Source organism: Mycteria americana, chromosome 18 (assembly GCF_035582795.1).
Source record: "Mycteria americana isolate JAX WOST 10 ecotype Jacksonville Zoo and Gardens chromosome 18, USCA_MyAme_1.0, whole genome shotgun sequence".
In the NCBI taxonomy this organism is placed as follows: domain Eukaryota; kingdom Metazoa; phylum Chordata; class Aves; order Ciconiiformes; family Ciconiidae; genus Mycteria; species Mycteria americana.
This window is the reverse complement of record NC_134382.1, coordinates 8,362,905-8,381,658: the sequence shown is the minus strand read 5'-3', so window position 1 is coordinate 8,381,658 and position 18,754 is coordinate 8,362,905. Positions and strand designations below refer to the sequence as shown.

The window sequence follows — 18,754 nt, the reverse complement described above, 5'->3', positions numbered from 1 at the left end:
GAATGATGAAATATTGGTTGAATCTTACTCTTTTTTTTTTTTTTTTTTCCCCCTGCCACACTGAAGTTTTGTCCTCTCCACAGGAGAAGATTGTTCAGGAGCTAATGATAGGCAGCTGGGAGTTCTGTGATTTCATGGTACTTCACAAGTGCTTACAGTTCAAAGTATGACAGGGACCCTGTAAATGTTCACCGCTAAACTGGGTCACAGATGATTGGAATGCAGAGGCCTGACTCTTCCATGCAGGTTAATGACATCTGACTGGAAATACAAGACCCTGACATTCATCAGAAGTGCTGTAGCTTTGAGCTAATGACTAATATATCGGTGCAGAAGTTGTGCTTTCCCCTTAAATTGCCCTACCTCTTAATTATTAAGCTTCTCCCTCTCACAACTTGGCAGGAGTAGGTATACAGGAAAGGCTGAAGAAAGTTTGTGGAAGTAAAAGACAGATGGAGGATACGTCCTGTGACAAAGACATGAGCTGGAACAAGTTTTTCTCCCTGCAGACCCAGGAGATGAATCTGCTGGTAGAACCCATCAATGTATTCAGCTGTTTCATGTGTATATTCCCTTTTTCTGGACTCTGCACACAAACTCCAGCAGAGACAAGCTAGGATCATTAGGACACCACTTTGCAGACTAACTGGTAAGCCTTAAACCGCAGTGTATTTGTCATGCAACATCCGGACACCCAGCCTCCCTGTAAGGTCTGGGTGGTTCACGTACAAAGAACCACCACAGCTTGATGAGGCCGATTCCCTCTTCTTAGCTGGTAGAGATCGAGCAGCAAAGGGAGAGACAAAGCAGTAGTTATTATGGAGGCACCCATTATAAATGGCACAATTCTGCAGCAGATTTACATAAGAGCCTGTGAGAAAGTCTTGCAGAGTTTCCCATATTCTCCCTTTCAAACTGTATTTCTTTACATAGGATGCAAAATGGTCTAGCCAGCATTTTCCCAGTTAGGTGAATATTAAATGATCAGAATTTTGGAGCCTTTTACTGCAGGGCCTGATGGATTCCAGCTGACCTAGTATGAATTGTCTGCAGGTGACTGGACCTGGTTGAACAATTTAATCAGCTACTTTTCCCTTCCTCCCTCTTCCCCAGCCCTCCCCCCGCCCCTTTCCCCCTAAAGGATAAGAAAAATCAGTCTATCATGGCTCTAGCTCTGCTGCCAGAAAGAGAAGCAATAGAGGTAAATTTGATCTTTTTCCTTCTCTATGTCTGGAACGATGATCAAAAGTCACTTAATGCTTCTCTGCTATGAAATCCCAGCACTGAAGTGAGGAGTACTGCTGAGATTCTCAGCTGCAACAGTATGCTCATGAAGACTTGCTGCAGTCTCCAGAAACAAGGACTTCCAGTCTTCAGGTCAGATTTTTGCTATCTTTAATCCCACTGAGGAGTACTTGTGTCAAATGTTTCACATTTTTCCTCAAGTATGCCAGGAGAATTTTACATGCAGGTAGCCACAGAAATCTAGGACAGCTAGCTTTGCAGTGCACCAAAAAGCTCTTTTTTTAAGAATGAAAATATTCCCTCGTTTAGATTAATTTGCAAAATTCTTTAATTGAGCTGAATTGTTGAGTTAACTTCCAATACTATGTAGTGGATAGATGGAAAAACTTTAAGTCTACTCTGGGGAATAAAAGAGCAGTATAGTTGCTCGTCAAAGTGAGTGGGGAAAAGAAAAGATCTTAGTGATGTGACTTGATATTTACTTGCTACTGTTTGTAGTAATGTGAAATAATGCGGAAGTTTTTCCATTTTTACCTTTCATGGTTTGCTACTTTACACTGACACAATTTTTTGCAAAAGGAGCGTAGAATAAAGATTGTTTAAAGGATAAAAAAAATTACTGTGAACAGCTTTTACTACAATATTTCTGCATTCACTTTGAGAAGGTGCTTGTTGTTGGCTAGTTGCTTAATTTCAGTAACATGAAATCAGTTTTTTAACAATTGTGTTAGAGTCCAATTGTACTTTTACCAGGTTTATGAAAGGGTAAGTATGATGGCATTGGTTAAAAAGTGTTGGATCGAGTTGTATCCTTTGCTTTTGAACTGAAGGAGAGATACATTCCTCCATGATACAGCATGATAAAAGATAAATCCCTCTACTGTATTGCATCTGCACTGTTAGAGAAAAGTAACAGTAGAGTGGTAGCTGCCACTTTTCCTGACGTGAAGAGGCACTAAGTGGCTAATATTTAATAATAACTATTGGCTGATAGTTGGTAGTGCACTATACCTAATTAGCCACCTCATATGACACTAGTACGCATGGCAACCTTCGTGGTATATAAGTGGACATTGGGACATTGTTGATTACTACTGTGAGGCTGTGTAGTCCAAAATACTGTCCTTCCTTGCTTGGTCTCTGCCATAGGTGTCTGCTCTGGGCTGGCTGGTTTCTCTCCAGCCTTTTGGAAGTACAGAGGTGTGTAACAAAAAGTACAGAGGTGTAATAAATGTGTATTCACATTTATTACAAAGAATATAATGTAGAACACAGTATTATAATAAGGACCAAAAGGGCCAGACATCCTCATTAGCTCTGAAAATATTTAAGACAAAAAGGAAATGGTGCTGCTGGGACTCTGTTAGGCAGGGATAATGATCCTGCAGTCATGAAGGTGAGCAAAGCAGACCCATTTCATCAGCTTGTGTCACCTGTGTATGCAGCTGCATCAGGTTAGCTCTAATAAGTCAGAGTAAACACTTTGAAAGACCTAGAAAATCTGGAGGAGTGAAGCAAAGCAACAGCAGCTTCTGTCCAGCAGTGTTGTGAGGCTGACAAGTGCTTTGTGATCCATAAATGTGTTCATGGGGAAGCATAGCAGTATTATCTCACCACCATCTGTGTTCTAAAAGTAGCTGGCAGAAGACATGCTGGTAGTAGCAGCAATTTAGCCTCTTGTCCCGGATTATAGTCCTTGGATTATGCGGACCCAAGAGTCTCAAATGGCAAGAGGAGAAATAAAATACAGCAGGTGCACTGGGACAGAGGAGGGAATAGGCCTTGCCCCTCAGATTGCTTGGGGTCTGCAGTTCTAAGCTGCTTTTTTGAAGACTTCAAGATTTGTGGTGACCTCTAGAGCTGCGGAGTCAGCTTCGTCATGCTCTGCGTACTGCAGCGTTGGTTTTATAATGCCGTGAAGTTGGCAGGGTGGACCTGGAGGACAGAGGAATTTCCACACCTGCAAGAACAGACAGGAGTAACACATGTAGTTGAACTAGTCCTACTGGCCTATAAAAAATGTCTCAGTACAAACATATTCTCCCAGCAGGAGGAGGGTAAGGCTTTCTGTAGTTTCCCCGTGTTTAGAAAGCTGTTGTACCCTGTGCATGGAGCAGTAGGCTTAAAAAGCTCCAGATGATGTGATGCTGGCAGATCCACTTGCCCTTCATCTGTTACTTGTCCTGTGTCCAGGCACTTAAGTTATCTGTAGCTTTGGCACTCCTGTATTTCTGAGGAGCAAGTGAAGGGGAAGTAACGCACGAGTCCTGCTGCTTTGAGCCTCTGCTCTCATAGGTTTCATTTTCTGGCACACTTGGGCTTCTACAACACCTGCCACGTCCTACTTCTGCATTATCCGCACTCTTATCAGCGGCTTACTTCATCAGATCGGGTAGCATTCTGTCCTTCCAGCAGAGTAACTTATTCCCTGTCTTCCACTATCTTCTGCTGGGCTTTTACTGTGAGGTTTTAACGTTCTGTACTTTCCAAGAGCTCACATTTCATGTGCCTACAGAATTTGAAAGCACTACTTGCTCATTACATAGCAGGACGTTTCAGGAACGGTTCTGAACAGCAAAGCACTTTGCAGACAGGGAAATGGATCTTCCTTCTGAAAATCCTTCTGAAAGAGACGGGTGCCTCGCAGAGAGCTCCAAAGATGTCTTGCACTTTCCATCGTAGGAAGCAAACAAATTCTCATGCTAAGACTAAGCCTGGCCTCCAAGAGGGGCTGCTCGAGAGCCTCCACAGGCTCCCGCACCCGTCAGCATAGCAGCTGTCCAAGGTGCAGGGTGGGCTGCAGGCACCTGGGCCCAGGGGGACAGGCACAACACAGCCCTGGGGAAGAATGGATCTTCCCTACTTGTCCTCTGCAGCCTGAAGGAGGAGGAAGCTCCCACTTATATCTATGATGCTTTCTCTCCTCCCTGCCCTGCCCTAAGAACCCAGTAGGTAGCAGATGTAGCTCCAGAGTCTCGCTGGTGTACTCTAGTAGCTCACCAGAAGTCCTGCTGTTAACTCTTAACCTGGCTGCTGTTTGGGCTCAAAACCAGACAGCATGTATTCAATAGAGAGGCAACCCTTTGGAAGAGGGTTTAAAAGCTGTGCAACCCATTCCTTCTGCCATTGATCTGACCAGTAGGAATGACAAAAATGAAGTCCAGGCCAATTGGAAGAACAAACTGCCTCAAGCGCAAATGCCAAAGTCACTGAGTAGCAAGTAAAGACAGACCTAGGAACGCTTCTGTAGCACCTTACACAATTCAATGGAAGTTCGTCTTCACCTGCAAAGCTCCTCAGTCCTTCGCATATCTGGTTGCTTTAAAGGTGGTCAGATAGTTGCCTACATTTAAGTTAAATGAGGTTTTGCTGTTGGCAGCAATAGGAGTTGAGTTCAAGCCTTTTGCCCTAGTGATTCTAGAGGTAGCACTTTTCTAAGTAGCTGCTAATACACAGTGTGTGGGGGTGAGCTGCTGTCTGAAATGGTGCTACCACTGTCAGCTGGTAGTCATGGGTAGGTGTCCTGGTTTCGGCTGGGACAGAGTTAGTTTGCTTCCTAGTAGCTGGCATAGTGCTGTGTTTTGGATTTAGGATGAGAATAATGTGATAACACACTGATGCTTTAGTTGTTGCTAAGTAGTGCTTACACTGGTCAAGGACTTTCCAGCTTCCCCTGCTCTGTCGGGTGCACAAGAAGCTGGGAGGGGGCACAGCCAGGACAGCTGACCCCAACTGCCCAAAGGGCTATTCCATACCATAGGGCGTTGTGCTCCATATAGAAACTGGGGGAGTTGGCTGGGGGCAGCGATCGCTGCTTGGGGATGGGCTGGATGTCGGTCGGCTGGTGGTGAGCGGTTGCATCACTTTTTTTTTTTTTTCCTTGGGTTTTGTTCCTCTCTCACTCTCTCGTTGTTTTCCTTTTCATTACAATTTATTATTTTAATTTTATTTTATTTCAATTATTAAACTGTTCTTATGTCAACCTACGAGTTTTCTTACTTTTGCTCTTCCAATTCTCTCCCCCATCCCACTGGGAGAGAGGATGAGCGAGTGGCTGGGTGGGGCTTGGTTGCCGACTGGGCTAAACCAGGACAGTTGGCCACCAGCAGTCCAGCTGGCAGCAATTGCTAGTCCCGTAAATGTTCACAGGGTTCAGCTGATGGCCCATTCAGTCCACTCTCCTTCATGTGAAGGCGGTACGTGGGGGTGGAGGTATGAGCTGAGCCTGAACTTGAGGCAGGAACTTGGAGGGGTTTGGGGGAAGTACTCCAGCAATATATGCATGATGCTGTAGAGGGACTTTGGGCGTGCTTTGTTGTCGCACACAGCCTAGCCAGACACCATCAGCAACAGCTGTACTGCAGAAAGTACCTGCTACGGATTATAACTGTGAATCTCTTCCCTGGCTTTAAGCAGCCTTAGGCCCTGATTCATGACACTTTGAAGAAAAGAGAGACATCCAGTGTTGGGTGGAAGGGCCAATTCCATTGCTAGGAAACGTAAAGGTAGTTACAGAGAACAGTAATGGAAATAAGGGGTGTTTTCTTTTGTCTTTGTTCGGGTTTGATTCTAGTAATTCAGCTATGCAGAAGGTCCTGTCTGGAGGGTGTGTCTGTGGCTAACAGGCAGGAGGGGGAGTCCGTCCGACACAAGCAGGTAGATGACAATTAGAGATGATTTTTGCATATACAAAAATAGGCTTGTGAAATTCTCGATACACAATACTCCCTAGTGGCAAAGAGCCTGCAGGATTTACAGAGGGTTAGACCCATACGTTTCATTGAACCTGCACACTCGGCACTTTAGAGGATCATCATTTGTTCAGTAACTCATGCGTAAACCTTCATATTCGTAATATAAACTAGATATTAACTGGTTATAGTTAGCAAGCACCTTCTGTGAGGGAGCTAGTCTATGTTTTTCTTGTATGAGTATTTCTTTGTCATGCCTTCTGAAACTACCACTATTACCTGTTCTTGTAAATCGGATGCATCATGGGGCAAACCACTAGCCTTTCCGGATATGAGAATTCTCCTGCTATTCAGCAAACAGGCCATATTACACGGATGAATACAGGTTGGAGGTATTTCTTATTCCTCAAAGTGTTTGATTGATTTTTGTCCCCTTTGCGGAATGTCTCACCGGGTAAGAAAGGTTTCTCTCTGGTGATATTTGCATGGTTTTTGAGATGGGAGGAACTTTTTCCTGTGACTTTGGATAGTGTGATTTGCACACTGTTCATTTCCGTGTGTCTTGTCCTCATTTCCATGTTCTTTGCACACAATTCTAATGAAACACAAATGAGTGAATTGAAATTTGAATGGGTAATATACTCTTTATATCATGCATACAGCTGCCTTTACGTATCAGAATGGTTTCTACGGATTTTGTAACAAAGTAGTCAAGAAAATTCAAACAGAATTTTCTTACAGAAGAAATTACAGAAGAAGAAACAGAATTACTTAACAGAAATTTAAACATTGGCTTTGGAAAGTTCAGCTTTTTGTTTCACGACAATGATATCAAACCTGAATTTCATATTGTAAAAGAAGTGTGAAATTATGATAAATATTTCCATTATATCATATAAACTTTTACAATATAATTTATCTGAAAAAATCTCTGTTTTACTGAGATTCTGGCTTGAATAACTACAATTATTGTGACTTGGAATGAAACTGTGAAACCTCTTAAGAAATACAAGTTCTTGCTTGTGTTTTGATTCAACGCTCAATGATATATAAGGACCAGTCCTCAGTTAATATGCTGCAGCAGAGTACTGATGGTATGAACTAGAAGAGCAATGGTTGTCCTCAGAAGCTTTGCTTAGCCTTTCAATCTTTTATTTCATTTAAGAGCCAAAATAGTCAGCCCTTCTTGACCTGAACACAGTTGTTTCCCTGTACTTCAGTTTGTGTATGACCTATCAGTTTCTTTGAGTACTCTTTGCCTATGTTCTTAACTTCGTGTCTACCTTTCCAGGTATCCTCTAAACTTCAGTCAAAAATGAGCAAAACTTACTTAGTGCCCTACTGAGAGGTCGGAGCCCCTCTCTTTAAACAGACGAGAGGGCAGCCCAGAGGATCAGTATGCTCCGTCACAGAATCTTATTTACAGGGACAATGGGGAAGGTTGTCCTAAGGATCCTGGTGGCTGTTAGAACCGTACAGTTTCACAACCTAGATGGTGAAAAGTTTGCATTGACTGTAACCGTCAAAAAAAGAGACCCAGAGCTGTAGGATGTCATTGACTCACTTTTAATAAAGCAACTGCACAAACACACGTAGATGCAGGTACAGACCGCAATTACAGAGCAGTGCACAGGACCTTTGGTTCTCCCTGTCTATGACCTCCCCCTCCTCAGCTCCTTCCTGTATCTAACAGGAGGAGAAACCTGCACAGGAGCTGTTTTCCGATGTTGCTCGCTAGGAGAAGGTCTTTAAGGAGGATCTTGTGTAGAGAGGAACTCAGTATCATTAGTTAATCACAAGGATTTCTGTTTGTGGTCTATAATCTCATACCTTTTCGGATGATTCCCTTCTGTTTTTCTAGTTATTATTTCTGTGCTGTTTAATGTATTTGAAAGTTCCTATAAGGCCAGGGAAAGGATTCATGGCTATATCTCTGGAGCGGTTATCTAGTTAGTAAGAAGTGGAAATTACCAGCAGTCTTTACAGGGAAGTGGTCTGGGTGAAGCTTCTAGCTCAGACTGCCAGACCTGAGAGATTCATATAAAATATCAGTGCTGTAGGTTGCTTGCTTAACTGAACCTGCTTTTGGCTCCTTGTGGGTGATGAAACGGGTGGTTATCTACAGAGAGGGTGGATACCACGCTGCTGGGGACATTTTGCCTTAGCTCATTGAGTAGAGCCCTGTGCTTTTGTAGCTTAAAAATTCTGGTCCTGGTCTTCAGCCTGCTGGATAAGGCTGTATTTTATGTGGTGATTGTGTCTGGGACCATAGCTTATAAAGTCATCATAAGCAGAATTATCTCATTAAAATACAGCCAGCTTCTATGGAGGAGCAGGTGAAAATGGATCTGGCTTATTGTCTGTTTACTGAGAGTCCTCCTCTGGCTTCTCTTTGAAGGAATTCTGGAAATAATCCACTGTGTTCAGATGGGGCTTAAGCAAGATGATGTAGCATTTAGGGATATAGTAGGTCCCCAAGATACCCAGACTGGTTGTCAAAATGGTACCAATCTGAGTAACGGACCTGAGGACTGTCTTCAGCGTGGCGAAAATAGCAATGAAGAAGATCCAGATGATGAAATAGATTAGGACGGCAAATGTGATCCCCCGGGCGATATTGTACTTCTTACCAGAAGTCTCTACCATGAATGTGCACAGTAAGCAGACAAAGGCTAAGCAGCCATTGTAGCCGTGCATCAGGGCAAAGGCAAACCAGGACTCCGTGTTACACACCAGCAGAACTTCAGTGGGCAGTGACTTGTAATCAGTAACCAGATAGTCAGGGCCCAAGTGAAGATAGCAGAGACAGAACAAGCACTCGGTGAGGAGGCACAAGGCAACAAGGAGCCAGGCCCTCCTCGAGGTCACCCAGTGCAAGAAGGTGGGGGCACAGCGAGGGAACTCCCTCACAAGGGTGATCTCGAGGGACTTGATGAAGAAGGTAGAGAAACAACCATTGAGGCACAGGGCATAGACTATCTGCTGGATCATACAAAGGTTGTTACTGGGCTTCCCTATACAGAGACAGCAGCTGAGACACAGCAGCACGAGTGTGAACAAGGCAAAGAGGTTCAGTTTGCCTCCGGAAGCCTGCACAAGGGGAGTCTCAAGGTTCTTTAAGAAGAGCACTGCTGTCAGACAAGTCAGGGATATGGTGATGGACATCAACATTAGCAAGGCAATGGTGAGCGGCTCATTCCAAAAGAGGTATCTCTCGCTGCGGTCATAACATTGTGTGCTCCGGACAGGGGACCACTGATGCTCTACGCAGGGAGTGCAGGTGGAGCTGTCTGCAAAGAGGCAGTGAGAAGGTGATGACCACCTTGCAGTGGAGTGCTGCTACCCCGCTGCAGGCAGTCCTTGAGGAAGGATCACAGTCATGAATTAGGGAGCTGGTTTGGGTGCTGCCTTGCCTACTTCCCCCTCTTCCTAAGTGTATTGGATCTCCAAAGCTTATGATAGTTCAACTTCTTTTTTCCCTCTGCTTCTCCACCCTCCCCCCAAAAGGATCCACATATTTCTTGGCTCCGTTTCCCTTCCCCAGGAAGGATCATCAGCTTCCAAAAGATCGCAGAATTTTGTCATATGCCTCTCTTCTACCTATGACCCCAGAATTTCATCATACCTCTCTCTCCTACCTCTTGAGATAAAACATATGCATTGTCCTTATGCGTTCTCTTTGGGATCAACAGAGGAAGGTCCCCACTGAAGATCTGTAGAGCAAGACTGAGCAATGCACAGCAGAACAAAAGGGATGAAAATATTCTGCCTTGGCAGTGCTTCATGGAGGAAGAGCTCACAACTGGTCGTTGCCAGCTCTGTGAACCTGTGTGCCCTTAACCAGTAGATAGACATAATACAGACAGTTAAAGCTGTTGAATTTCTCAGACCTCACCTTTAGCACTCCAGAAGGTGTTTTCTGGACAATCTGTACAGTCGTAGCAGCAGAGGTGGAATCCTTTTATTTGTCTGAATTGTCCTGGTTTACAATGTCTGAAGCACTCTGACGTAGGCTCCTGGACAAAAGGACGAATGAATGTCAACCAAACACTTTCAGGAGAAGCACTGTATCACCAAACAAATTAGAATAAATTGGCTGTGCTGGGATCCGACCTGTGTCTGAGTCTTAAACAGTGCTGGGAATACCTTTTTCTAGTTTTGCACAATGGAGGTGGATTACACGTTTGCAGAGGAGCGAGAACTGGGTCCCACGCAAATCTTGTAGGAGTAGCATGCAGACTAAGAGCTACTTATAAACAGTCCTCATGAAGCAGCAAAAAAGTTTACTTCATTTTGTGATTGTTTATGCTTTTGCCCACCATTTTTACCTTTTCATCTGCAGTGTGAAACTGAATCTGGGACTTATTGACGTACAAGGACTCTTCATAGTCGCCAACAGGCAGATAAGTAAGGGTGCCATTTTTCCAGGACCAGAATATAAGCTTGTAGCCGGTGTTTGTGCCATGGGATTGATCAAACCTGAAACTTTGGCCATTCACCTTGAACGGGAGGGTATTCATGAAGTCCAGCAGCTGAGGAGAAAATGAAAATTGACAGTAAGTATTGGTACAGTTGGTGTTCTTGCTTGGAGGATGATGATAATGCAGTAAGCTAATTTCTGGCTGCAATCAGTTGTCCCTTACATGGGCTAAGATTGCAGCTATCGGCCTTCTGGCTCTATTACCAACGGCTCTATCTGTTGTGCCAAGCCCAATTAGTGGGAGCCAGAACATAGCCCTAGAGAGGAGAACGCAGCCCTAGCCAGCAGCAGAGAAGGTGCAGTGCGCTGGTGTAGGGGTTGACTGGCTGAGGGGATTGCCGAGGTTGTATCGCTACCGGGGCAGGAGCACAGTGCCGTGTTACCTCCCCTCCCTGTCTGGCTGTGTGCAGCTCTGATGTATAGATTGGATGAAAAATTGCTGTTTGTCCCCCGACCTTTACTCACCTGCCAAGATCTGACGGATGCTTTGGGACACGCTTGGTGGGTGCACCCCAGCGCTCTGTGCAGTGCATAAGCCACGCTGTAGACTGCGACGTACACTGGTTGTATTTGTGAGTGGCTTAGCACAGACGAGATGTCATGCAGCGAGATGTGGTCACACTGCTTGCAATGGGCGTCCAGCGTGTCAGAGTTCATGAGGTGGTTGAATTCTCTAGACTCCTGGCAAAATTTATCCTGCTGAACAGAGCTAAAGAGGTCAGCAACATATTTCTGGAAGCCAGGGACTGTGCCTGCTTTCATAATAAAGCCTAAGACTGTCCCAATGCTCTGAATATTTGGGATGGAGGCAGCTATGTCGGACAACATCCAGGCTTCAGTGCCAATCCAGACTTTCTCGCTCAGTCCCATCCTGATGCTGTGTTCCAGCAGGGCCTGGGCTGGCTGACTAAAGGCAAAAAGGACAATGATGTTGACTTTGGTCTTGTTAATTAACTTAATGGTATCTTCCAGTTGGTTTTTGGCTTTGGGGTCTGCAAGGTCTGTAGGAATTAGCCCCTCAAATGCAATGCAGATGCTGTTATTTGCAGCAATGCTTAAGAAGAGCCCCTGGGCTCCTCGGCCATATTCATCATCACTGCCAATGGTGGCAATCCAGTTCCATCCAAACTTGTTCAGTAGCAGGACCACAGCTTCCACCAGGTTCTTATCACTGGGAACAGTACGGTAGAAGGATGGGTACAACTCCGTGTTGCTGAGCTTCTCACTGCTGGCTCCATAGCTGACCTGCAGATTAGAGGATAAGAGAGAAAGTGAGGCAGAGAGTAAAGTTGAGAGAAGGGTTCATGGTCCAGATCACTCTCCACCTTCTTTGCTTAGTCTCAGTGCACTAGATCTTCAAAAATGCTGGGTCAGGATAGCGGGAAGGAAGAACTCATCTGAAGGGACGGGTCCGTCATGGCTGCATTTACCAAGAGAACCATAAACTGGCCCGTGTCATTTGCCTCTGGTAGCGCTGTCCCACGTGGCTGTCTCCTTCCACTGCCGTTTGTATCCATCATCACAGCACCAGCCCTTATCGTTAATGACAGCGATAATTAGCTACTTTCTACAAAGGGTGACACACCCAAGATTCAGTAATACCGTAGCTCAGGGCTAAATTTACCTGACCATTATAGCTCTCTGTTGTGGTAACTGAGTACTTACAGTCACAGATGTGTTTTCATGGGATCCTCCCGGTTTACGCTGGGAACTCTGTTATTCCCATTTTACACGGATCACAGAGCGGCCTGAGTTATCCCTCTTCTCTCCGGGAAGTTAGACACTGGAGTGTGTTCCAGGAGGGAAGGTTAATGACCTGCCCAAGATCACTCAGGAAATTTGTGGCAGAGGAAAGACTGGAATCTATGCTTTAACAGTCCTGGTTCACAGACCTAGAGCATAGACAGCGTTGTTGATCCAAATCCTTCCCCCCACCAAAAAGGAGAATTCTTGCTTCTCCAGAGAGTTTCTTTACCTGTGGGATCAAGAAGAAGCTGAATAGTTTGGCTGTTACCAGGCAGAGATCTGACTTATGCGGTCCAATCACAGCAGTCACACGAGGCTGGTAGTCGGAGTAGTTGCACAGTACTCCAATGCCCGTTGTGCCATTTCGGGTCAGAAATAGCAAGCTGGGCTGTAAGGCCGCCAGTGGCTCAAAGCAGGTGTCGTACATGTCGTAGCCCAGCTTTACTCCCGGGAGAAGTGAAGTGGAATTGTTGATCTCATCGATGGCAAACTTCATCCCGAGAGCCCATATTAGCCCACCTACAAATAACCTGCAATAAGAGGAGACAGGGAATTACACGGTCTGTCAGCGCTGTTACACTGGTGATCAGCTTACTCCACATTCTTTGACGTTTTAGCATCCTGTCTGTTGCCAAGCCAGATACATGTGGCACTGTCAGCAGAGCATCCCTGTACCCATAGCCTTTGTAAATTTTGTACTGTGAGTAGAGGGGCTCTGCGCACCTTTCAAATTTAATTAATCTTGGCTGTCAGCAAATATATCCTCTGTGCTTCACAGGAGAAGAAACAGAGGTATAGAGAGACCAGTGTGTTTAGCTGTGGGGGTCAAGACTCAGATGACCTCCTGCTCTTAGCTCTGTGTCCTTCAGCCATGAAGCCAGTGGTTCCCAGTGCTGTGCGTGCTGATTCAGGTGAGAGATCCTTCCTGGGATTTTCCTCCACTGCATAGCTCAGTGCACTGGGCATATTCCCTGCCTCATGGCCTGCGAAGATGGAAAGACTTTGGACCATGCTTTTCTGTGCTTTGTTGCTGCCAAAGAAACAGGTAGGACACTAGCACGTCTTGTTGTTCTCCCCACAGAGAGCTTTAAGTAGCTTGTAACGTGATGGTATGAACCACCTCGGTGTAACTGAGTAGGAAATACTCATCTTAACTATTCACACACCAGCAAGCCTGCAAGCCAGGTGATTTTGTTTCCCGTTTTGTCTTGTACACAGTACTGACTGTCCTTTTACCTCAGAAAAGGCAATAGCAGCATCTCAACATGTGTCAAGGCCTGCGGAGTGCAGTGCATGCTTCTCATTCCATCTGGAAGCAAAAGCAACATTTACACCTTTGTGTAAGCGTTAGCTTCAAAACACTACAGAAATCAGTGCCGCTAAAAGCTTTCATCAAAGTGGGGTTGGTTGCATCTGAAGTTGACTGTGTAGCAGCAACAAGAAAACACAAAAACATTCTCCATTTCTGGATCAGAAATTGATGGCACCGTACACCAGCGCTCCAGCACCTTCGAGCTAATCTTTGTTTCCATCTCACCTTTAAAGTTCGCCTGTGAGACTGTCAGTCGCTATCAGAAGGACTCCTTCCTTTTCCTTCCTCTCCCCAGCCAAGTGACCAAACTTAACATGCACTAACGAAGCTAACATTCCTCTTACCTTTCACACACAACTAACGTGGGCTCTGATCGTGCCGTCAGGTTTACGGTGTCCATTCCAAAAGGGAACAAGCCTCCTATGATGTAATCACCAGGCCTTCTAAACTGAGCTGATAGGCACGTGGGTTTGAGGGCTGCTGCGTAACCAAAGCTCAAGCACAGCAGCAGGTCAGGGACCATTATTTGTCTGTTTTGGGGAAAATGTTTCAAAGAAATCTCCAGGTGAATGTGGGAGAGGGAACAGGGGCAGGGGATCCAGTCTCAACAGTTCCTGGGAGGTCTCTTTAAATAGAACTCAGAGAGATGAAAATAACAGGGAAGAATTTGTTTAGCAAAATTCATTAAATGTGTAACTCTATGCTTAGTGGGCAATAGTCAAATACGCAGCAATACCCTATGAGTGTACTTGGTTGCAAACCACTGGCCTAATCCCAGTTTCCTTTCCTCGGTGAGTAGCCTTTACTTGCGCAGAGCGACGTACTGAATTCATTGTCATGGCTCTGGAAATTGGATTTCCTGTAGGATAGGTGGTAAATTCGGGTACCCCACCCTAATTTGGACACATGTCTTTTGCATTAACTCCCCCCCCACCCTCCCCTGCCCCAACGAAACGGGAAACAACATCTTTAATGAATGCGTTTGTAGGAACTGTCCCTGTTTACAGCTTGCACAAACAACTGGATTTGTGCGTTGTCTAATGCTGGGAGCAGATCTTTGTCGGTGCAGGTTGCTCATCTAAATGCATCGCCAGGGAGAACGTGCTTCCACAGGAGCGGAATCCAACAAGCTGAAGTGCGCCTTGTGGCGAACGGTGCCCGTTACCGTAACGTGACCATGACCCGTACGGAGGCTGAGTACGAAAAACTTACTTGCTCACCAGCATTGCTTCCTGCCGTTACCTGAAGTTCTCCCTGGCCAGCTCCGATCCAAGCATTCACTTGCGCACTCCCTACTTAAAAGTGGCCTGCGCTGAAGGAATGTCACATAATTTATTTTTAAATGAACTTAATAGTATGTTGAGTTGCCTGAACTAAAGGGTAGTGGTAAGAGATATACACAGCAGTAATTTTTATTTATTTTTTTTTTAAATTCAAGGTTACCTCATCATGGAGATAACCAGATCTTCCTCAGCGCATCGCAAGAACTTGCCTGGAGCAGGCCATGCCTAGATTGCAAGGTTGGTGAGCTATTACTCAGCTATATTGCTATTTTTAGGAAGTTGTTATTGGCTGATCTGAATTTTTCTCACACTGAGCTATGAGGTTAACTTCAGTTTAAAAACTTTGGTTTAGGGACAAGTTCCACAGTATCATAATTTAGGTTGCGTCATGGTTTGCATTTTTTTCTGTCAGGTTTGCATTTTAGAAAACAGGATAGCTCTGAACTGGAAAGTCCAATTTAATGCATTTTATTGGCTTATTATATATTTATACCGTATCATAAAAACTGCTTATACTGCCCCAGTGATATACCGCTCTTGCCACATGGCTAGAATGTTTTTCCATGTATGAAGAGAAGCAGGTACGCTGTGGAAAGCCCAGTGTGTGAGGACTTCAGGCAAGCACCAGTTGTAGATTTCTATAGCTACGTTATATAGATATGTTTATACTGACATCCTTTTAAGGATACCTTCCTCTTAAAGGAATATTTGTTAGCTTTAACTATATAACTTCTTTTAGAAAGTTCTAAATACAAATTCAACTGCACAGAGGGGGAAAGAAAAAAAAAAAAAGGCTGTTTGAATGATGCAGAAGTCACACATAGGCGATTATTTACTCCCATCCATTACTTTCACGTGAAATGAAGTGTGCTTACTGTGGCACAGGAGGTAGTTTATGTGATGGACTTTTGTGCAAAATATTCAGACTCCCTCTAGTGAATCTGTGTGTCGTTGCAGCTTTCAAGTACATCAGTCGCTGTAGGTGAAGGTTTTACTCTTCTGAATTTGGCCCCATTAGTGAAAGCTGCCAGACTCTGAACTTGCCCGAAGCCAAATACAGGACCTTAGTTTTACTCGGTGGTAACTAACTGGCGCTGTTAAAAAGGTTCGCAACATTTGGAGACAGAGTAGGACACCAGGAAAATAAAATTACCATTAGGCAATACCTTGTTTAAATGAGAGCATGGGGAGCGATGGAAAGCTGTATTTTACTTGAAGCATACTTTGCACAAAATGATTGGTTATAAACTTACAACAGAGTGGTTTTTTTCCCTACTGAGAAATTTTGATTCTTTAAGGGCAAAAATCGAGTTCATTTGCAACATTAATGTTTATTGCATTAAGAGGAATAGTTGAGAATGAATGTGACAAGGGAGAAAATGGAATTTTCCCATGTGGTCATACTACCATTTCTGCGTTAAACTCCCAAGAGATCTAAAACGTTTTTTCACTTGACACACAACATTACTTGACATAGTTTAAGGCATTTAATACACTACACAGGTGAAATACCGGCTGTATCTATACTGGACAGCAAGGGAGCTCCAGCAAGATGTATTCTGTAGTTTGTAACATGGAACTGCTCCATTTTAATATACGGATTTATCCTGTGGAACTATGTAATCATTTTAAGGTGGTCTTAGCAGAAAGGGAATATTTGTGTTTTCACCGCATAGCAACTAAACCTCCATTTAGGGTGTTCAAGGAACTTCCCTTTCCGATCTTCAGGCACAAGGTATTGTTGATAGATGTCAGTGATCAGAACAGGAGCTCAGTACACAGCATCTAACTTCATCTGGGTTACTCCTGACAGCTGGTTTCACATTGCTAGGTAAATGAAACACTCTGCTAGTGAAGGACAAGATATGAATAGGTAATGCAATAAGTCACGTTCCTTCTAACACCACAAACCCAGAAAGCATTCCTATAAAGGATACTCTTCAGAAGCATGTTATTCACATAATTTAATGTCCAGTTAGACTAATCCCCATGAGGTAATAGTGATTTCCTGAATCGCGCAGTGTTACATCAGGCCAAAATGCCTCCTATCCGAGGTACAATCAAAACATCTCACAGCCTGTGGGATTCCCCTCCTCCCCCGAATATTCATGTCATCCTGAACTAACAATGTAGTGCTCTTTCAGCTTTAAAAAAGCTAAGTAAACTCCATTTTACATACTTCAGGGTGTGTGTGTATATATACACACACACCAGCTATTATACGCAGTGATTTGCAATAGAAGCCATAAGCCTCACAAGGTAGTGACTTACAGTACAAGTTTGGATTTCCCCCCAGACAGTCAGAGAAGTAATTTTTGTAAGCATTTGACACATTCATTAAAAAAGAAACAACATGTGAACACAATTTAGAAGCATGGCTGGAAAACAGATAAGGTACAGCCTGCAGTCTTAGCTGGATATGTAGTATTGTACAGTACATACTAAAAACTGTTTGCATAAAGCATAGATTAACAGGCAGGGGAAGCTACACAGAAGGAAGGTCCTGCTTAATGGATCCATGCACAAAGGAAGAACGATCTCGTACAATAACATACACCACCATTTCCTTCTTTAATTCTAGGGGACACTGAATTAGCAGCAGTAATCAAATGAGTCTGTGACCACAAGGGAAAGAGCTTCCTTTCAGACACCCATTACTCAGGATTATATTTTTCAAGGTTAAAGCATAAAAGAGGGGAACCCCCCGCCCCAGATCTATTCCAGGGAACAGCTTGTAAACAAAAGTGGCAAAGTGTGCTCACATGTAGTGTTAATGTGTTCAGACACCACATCTGAAAGTTGTGCTGTCACACAAGGTCCTAACTATTGGTGTAAACATACAGAAGCTGCTGAAGTTGCAGAGTTTGGCTTAAAAAAGAAACCAAAGCGCCCCACTCCCAGCCTAGCTGGAGAGTTGAAGGTGAATCCAGGAGGAGAAAAGAAATCCCTTAAGGACGCCAATAGTGTTTTTTTCTTACTGTAGAGCCGAGGCTCTACACACGCACATACGGATATACATACATATAAAAAAAAATTAGTGCATTTTTTTCTCTTATACAGTGAGGCATCCTGAATAGCTTTGCCAACTTGCCAGCTCCGTACTGGAAAAGGAAAGGGAGAGTGACCACAGACAGAGAACCGGACGCTTGTGCATCTGTGAAAACGCGTGGTTTTCACCTGGTTCATCCGACCTCTGTCAGAATGTGGCGTGGCTCTTTAACATCCCTCCCGTCATGGAAGGTCAAGCAGCTTATGCTGGGCAAAGAGCTCCTGGGTGATGCCGTACACATCACAGATGTAGGGCAAGGCCTCACCCAGCATAGCGACAGCTTCCTCGGGCGTGCCCACGTTCATGATTTCGAGGAAGGCGTTGCGGGGCGGCAGGGTGCAGAAGGCCACCGTGGCAGCCTTGCGAACGACCCAGGGGTGGTAGGCAGCCAGAGAAGCGTTGTAGGAGTCCGTGCAGATGACGGATGTGCGGGAGTCCTCCCGGCCGGTTCTCAGCCCCTCCAGGAAGAGCTGCAGCCAGCGCAGGGCTCTGTGGAGGCGCAGGACGGTGCGGCAGCCGGAGTCGGGGCGTCCCGACTGCTTCTGGACATCCACCAGCCCGCTGGCCAGCTCGTACTCCACCATGGACTGCAGCGACACGTACTTCTCCCGCTGCTCACCGCGGCAGTAGTTCTCCATGATCTGTACCTTGGCCACCGCGTCCTTGGAGATGAAGGAGAAGATGGCGCCCAGGCTGTGGAGAAACCTGCGCGCGGGGAAGACACGCTCGCGTTAGCGGGAGGCAGCCGGGCCCGGGCCCCGGGGCGGCCGCCGAGGGCACTCACCGGATGAGCCCCCGCCAGCCACACAGGTAGGGGCCGAGCAGCACCTCCCGCTGCTCCGTCACGCACGTCTGGAAGGCGGCGAGGACCTCCCGCAGGCTGAACGCGCCCTGCGCGCCCGCCATCGCCTCGCCCCGCCCCTTGCGGCCGCCGCCGCCCGTTACCCG

The 18,754-nt window shown here is 45.3% G+C and overlaps 2 protein-coding genes and 1 long non-coding RNA gene across 3 annotated transcripts; 1 reads left to right on the top strand and 2 right to left on the bottom strand.

Annotated features, from left to right (window-relative positions):
- The first annotated feature begins 66 nt into the window (after positions 1 to 66).
- LOC142418406 (uncharacterized) lies at positions 67 to 15,424 on the top strand. The gene is made up of 3 exons (XR_012778280.1): positions 67 to 649; positions 1,250 to 1,377; positions 14,913 to 15,424. It is a non-coding gene; the product is annotated as an uncharacterized LOC142418406 (long non-coding RNA).
- TAS1R3 (taste 1 receptor member 3) lies at positions 7,545 to 14,319 on the bottom strand. Its single transcript, XM_075520721.1, has 6 exons — positions 13,819 to 14,319; positions 12,392 to 12,692; positions 10,882 to 11,661; positions 10,265 to 10,468; positions 9,832 to 9,952; positions 7,545 to 9,226 (listed from the first exon to the last, which is right to left on the bottom strand). The coding sequence occupies exons 1-6, from the start codon at positions 13,995 to 13,997 to the stop codon at positions 8,301 to 8,303; spliced, it is 2,511 nt and encodes an 836-aa protein (XP_075376836.1). The 5' UTR covers positions 13,998 to 14,319; the 3' UTR covers positions 7,545 to 8,300.
- A 1,525-nt stretch (positions 15,425 to 16,949) lies between the features above and the next one.
- On the bottom strand, positions 16,950 to 18,740 carry CPTP (ceramide-1-phosphate transfer protein). The gene is made up of 2 exons (XM_075520184.1): positions 18,591 to 18,740; positions 16,950 to 18,511 (listed from the first exon to the last, which is right to left on the bottom strand). Exons 1-2 carry the CDS (start codon positions 18,710 to 18,712, stop codon positions 17,989 to 17,991), a joined length of 645 nt encoding a protein of 214 aa, XP_075376299.1. The 5' UTR covers positions 18,713 to 18,740; the 3' UTR covers positions 16,950 to 17,988.
- Between the last annotated feature and the right edge of the window lie 14 nt (positions 18,741 to 18,754).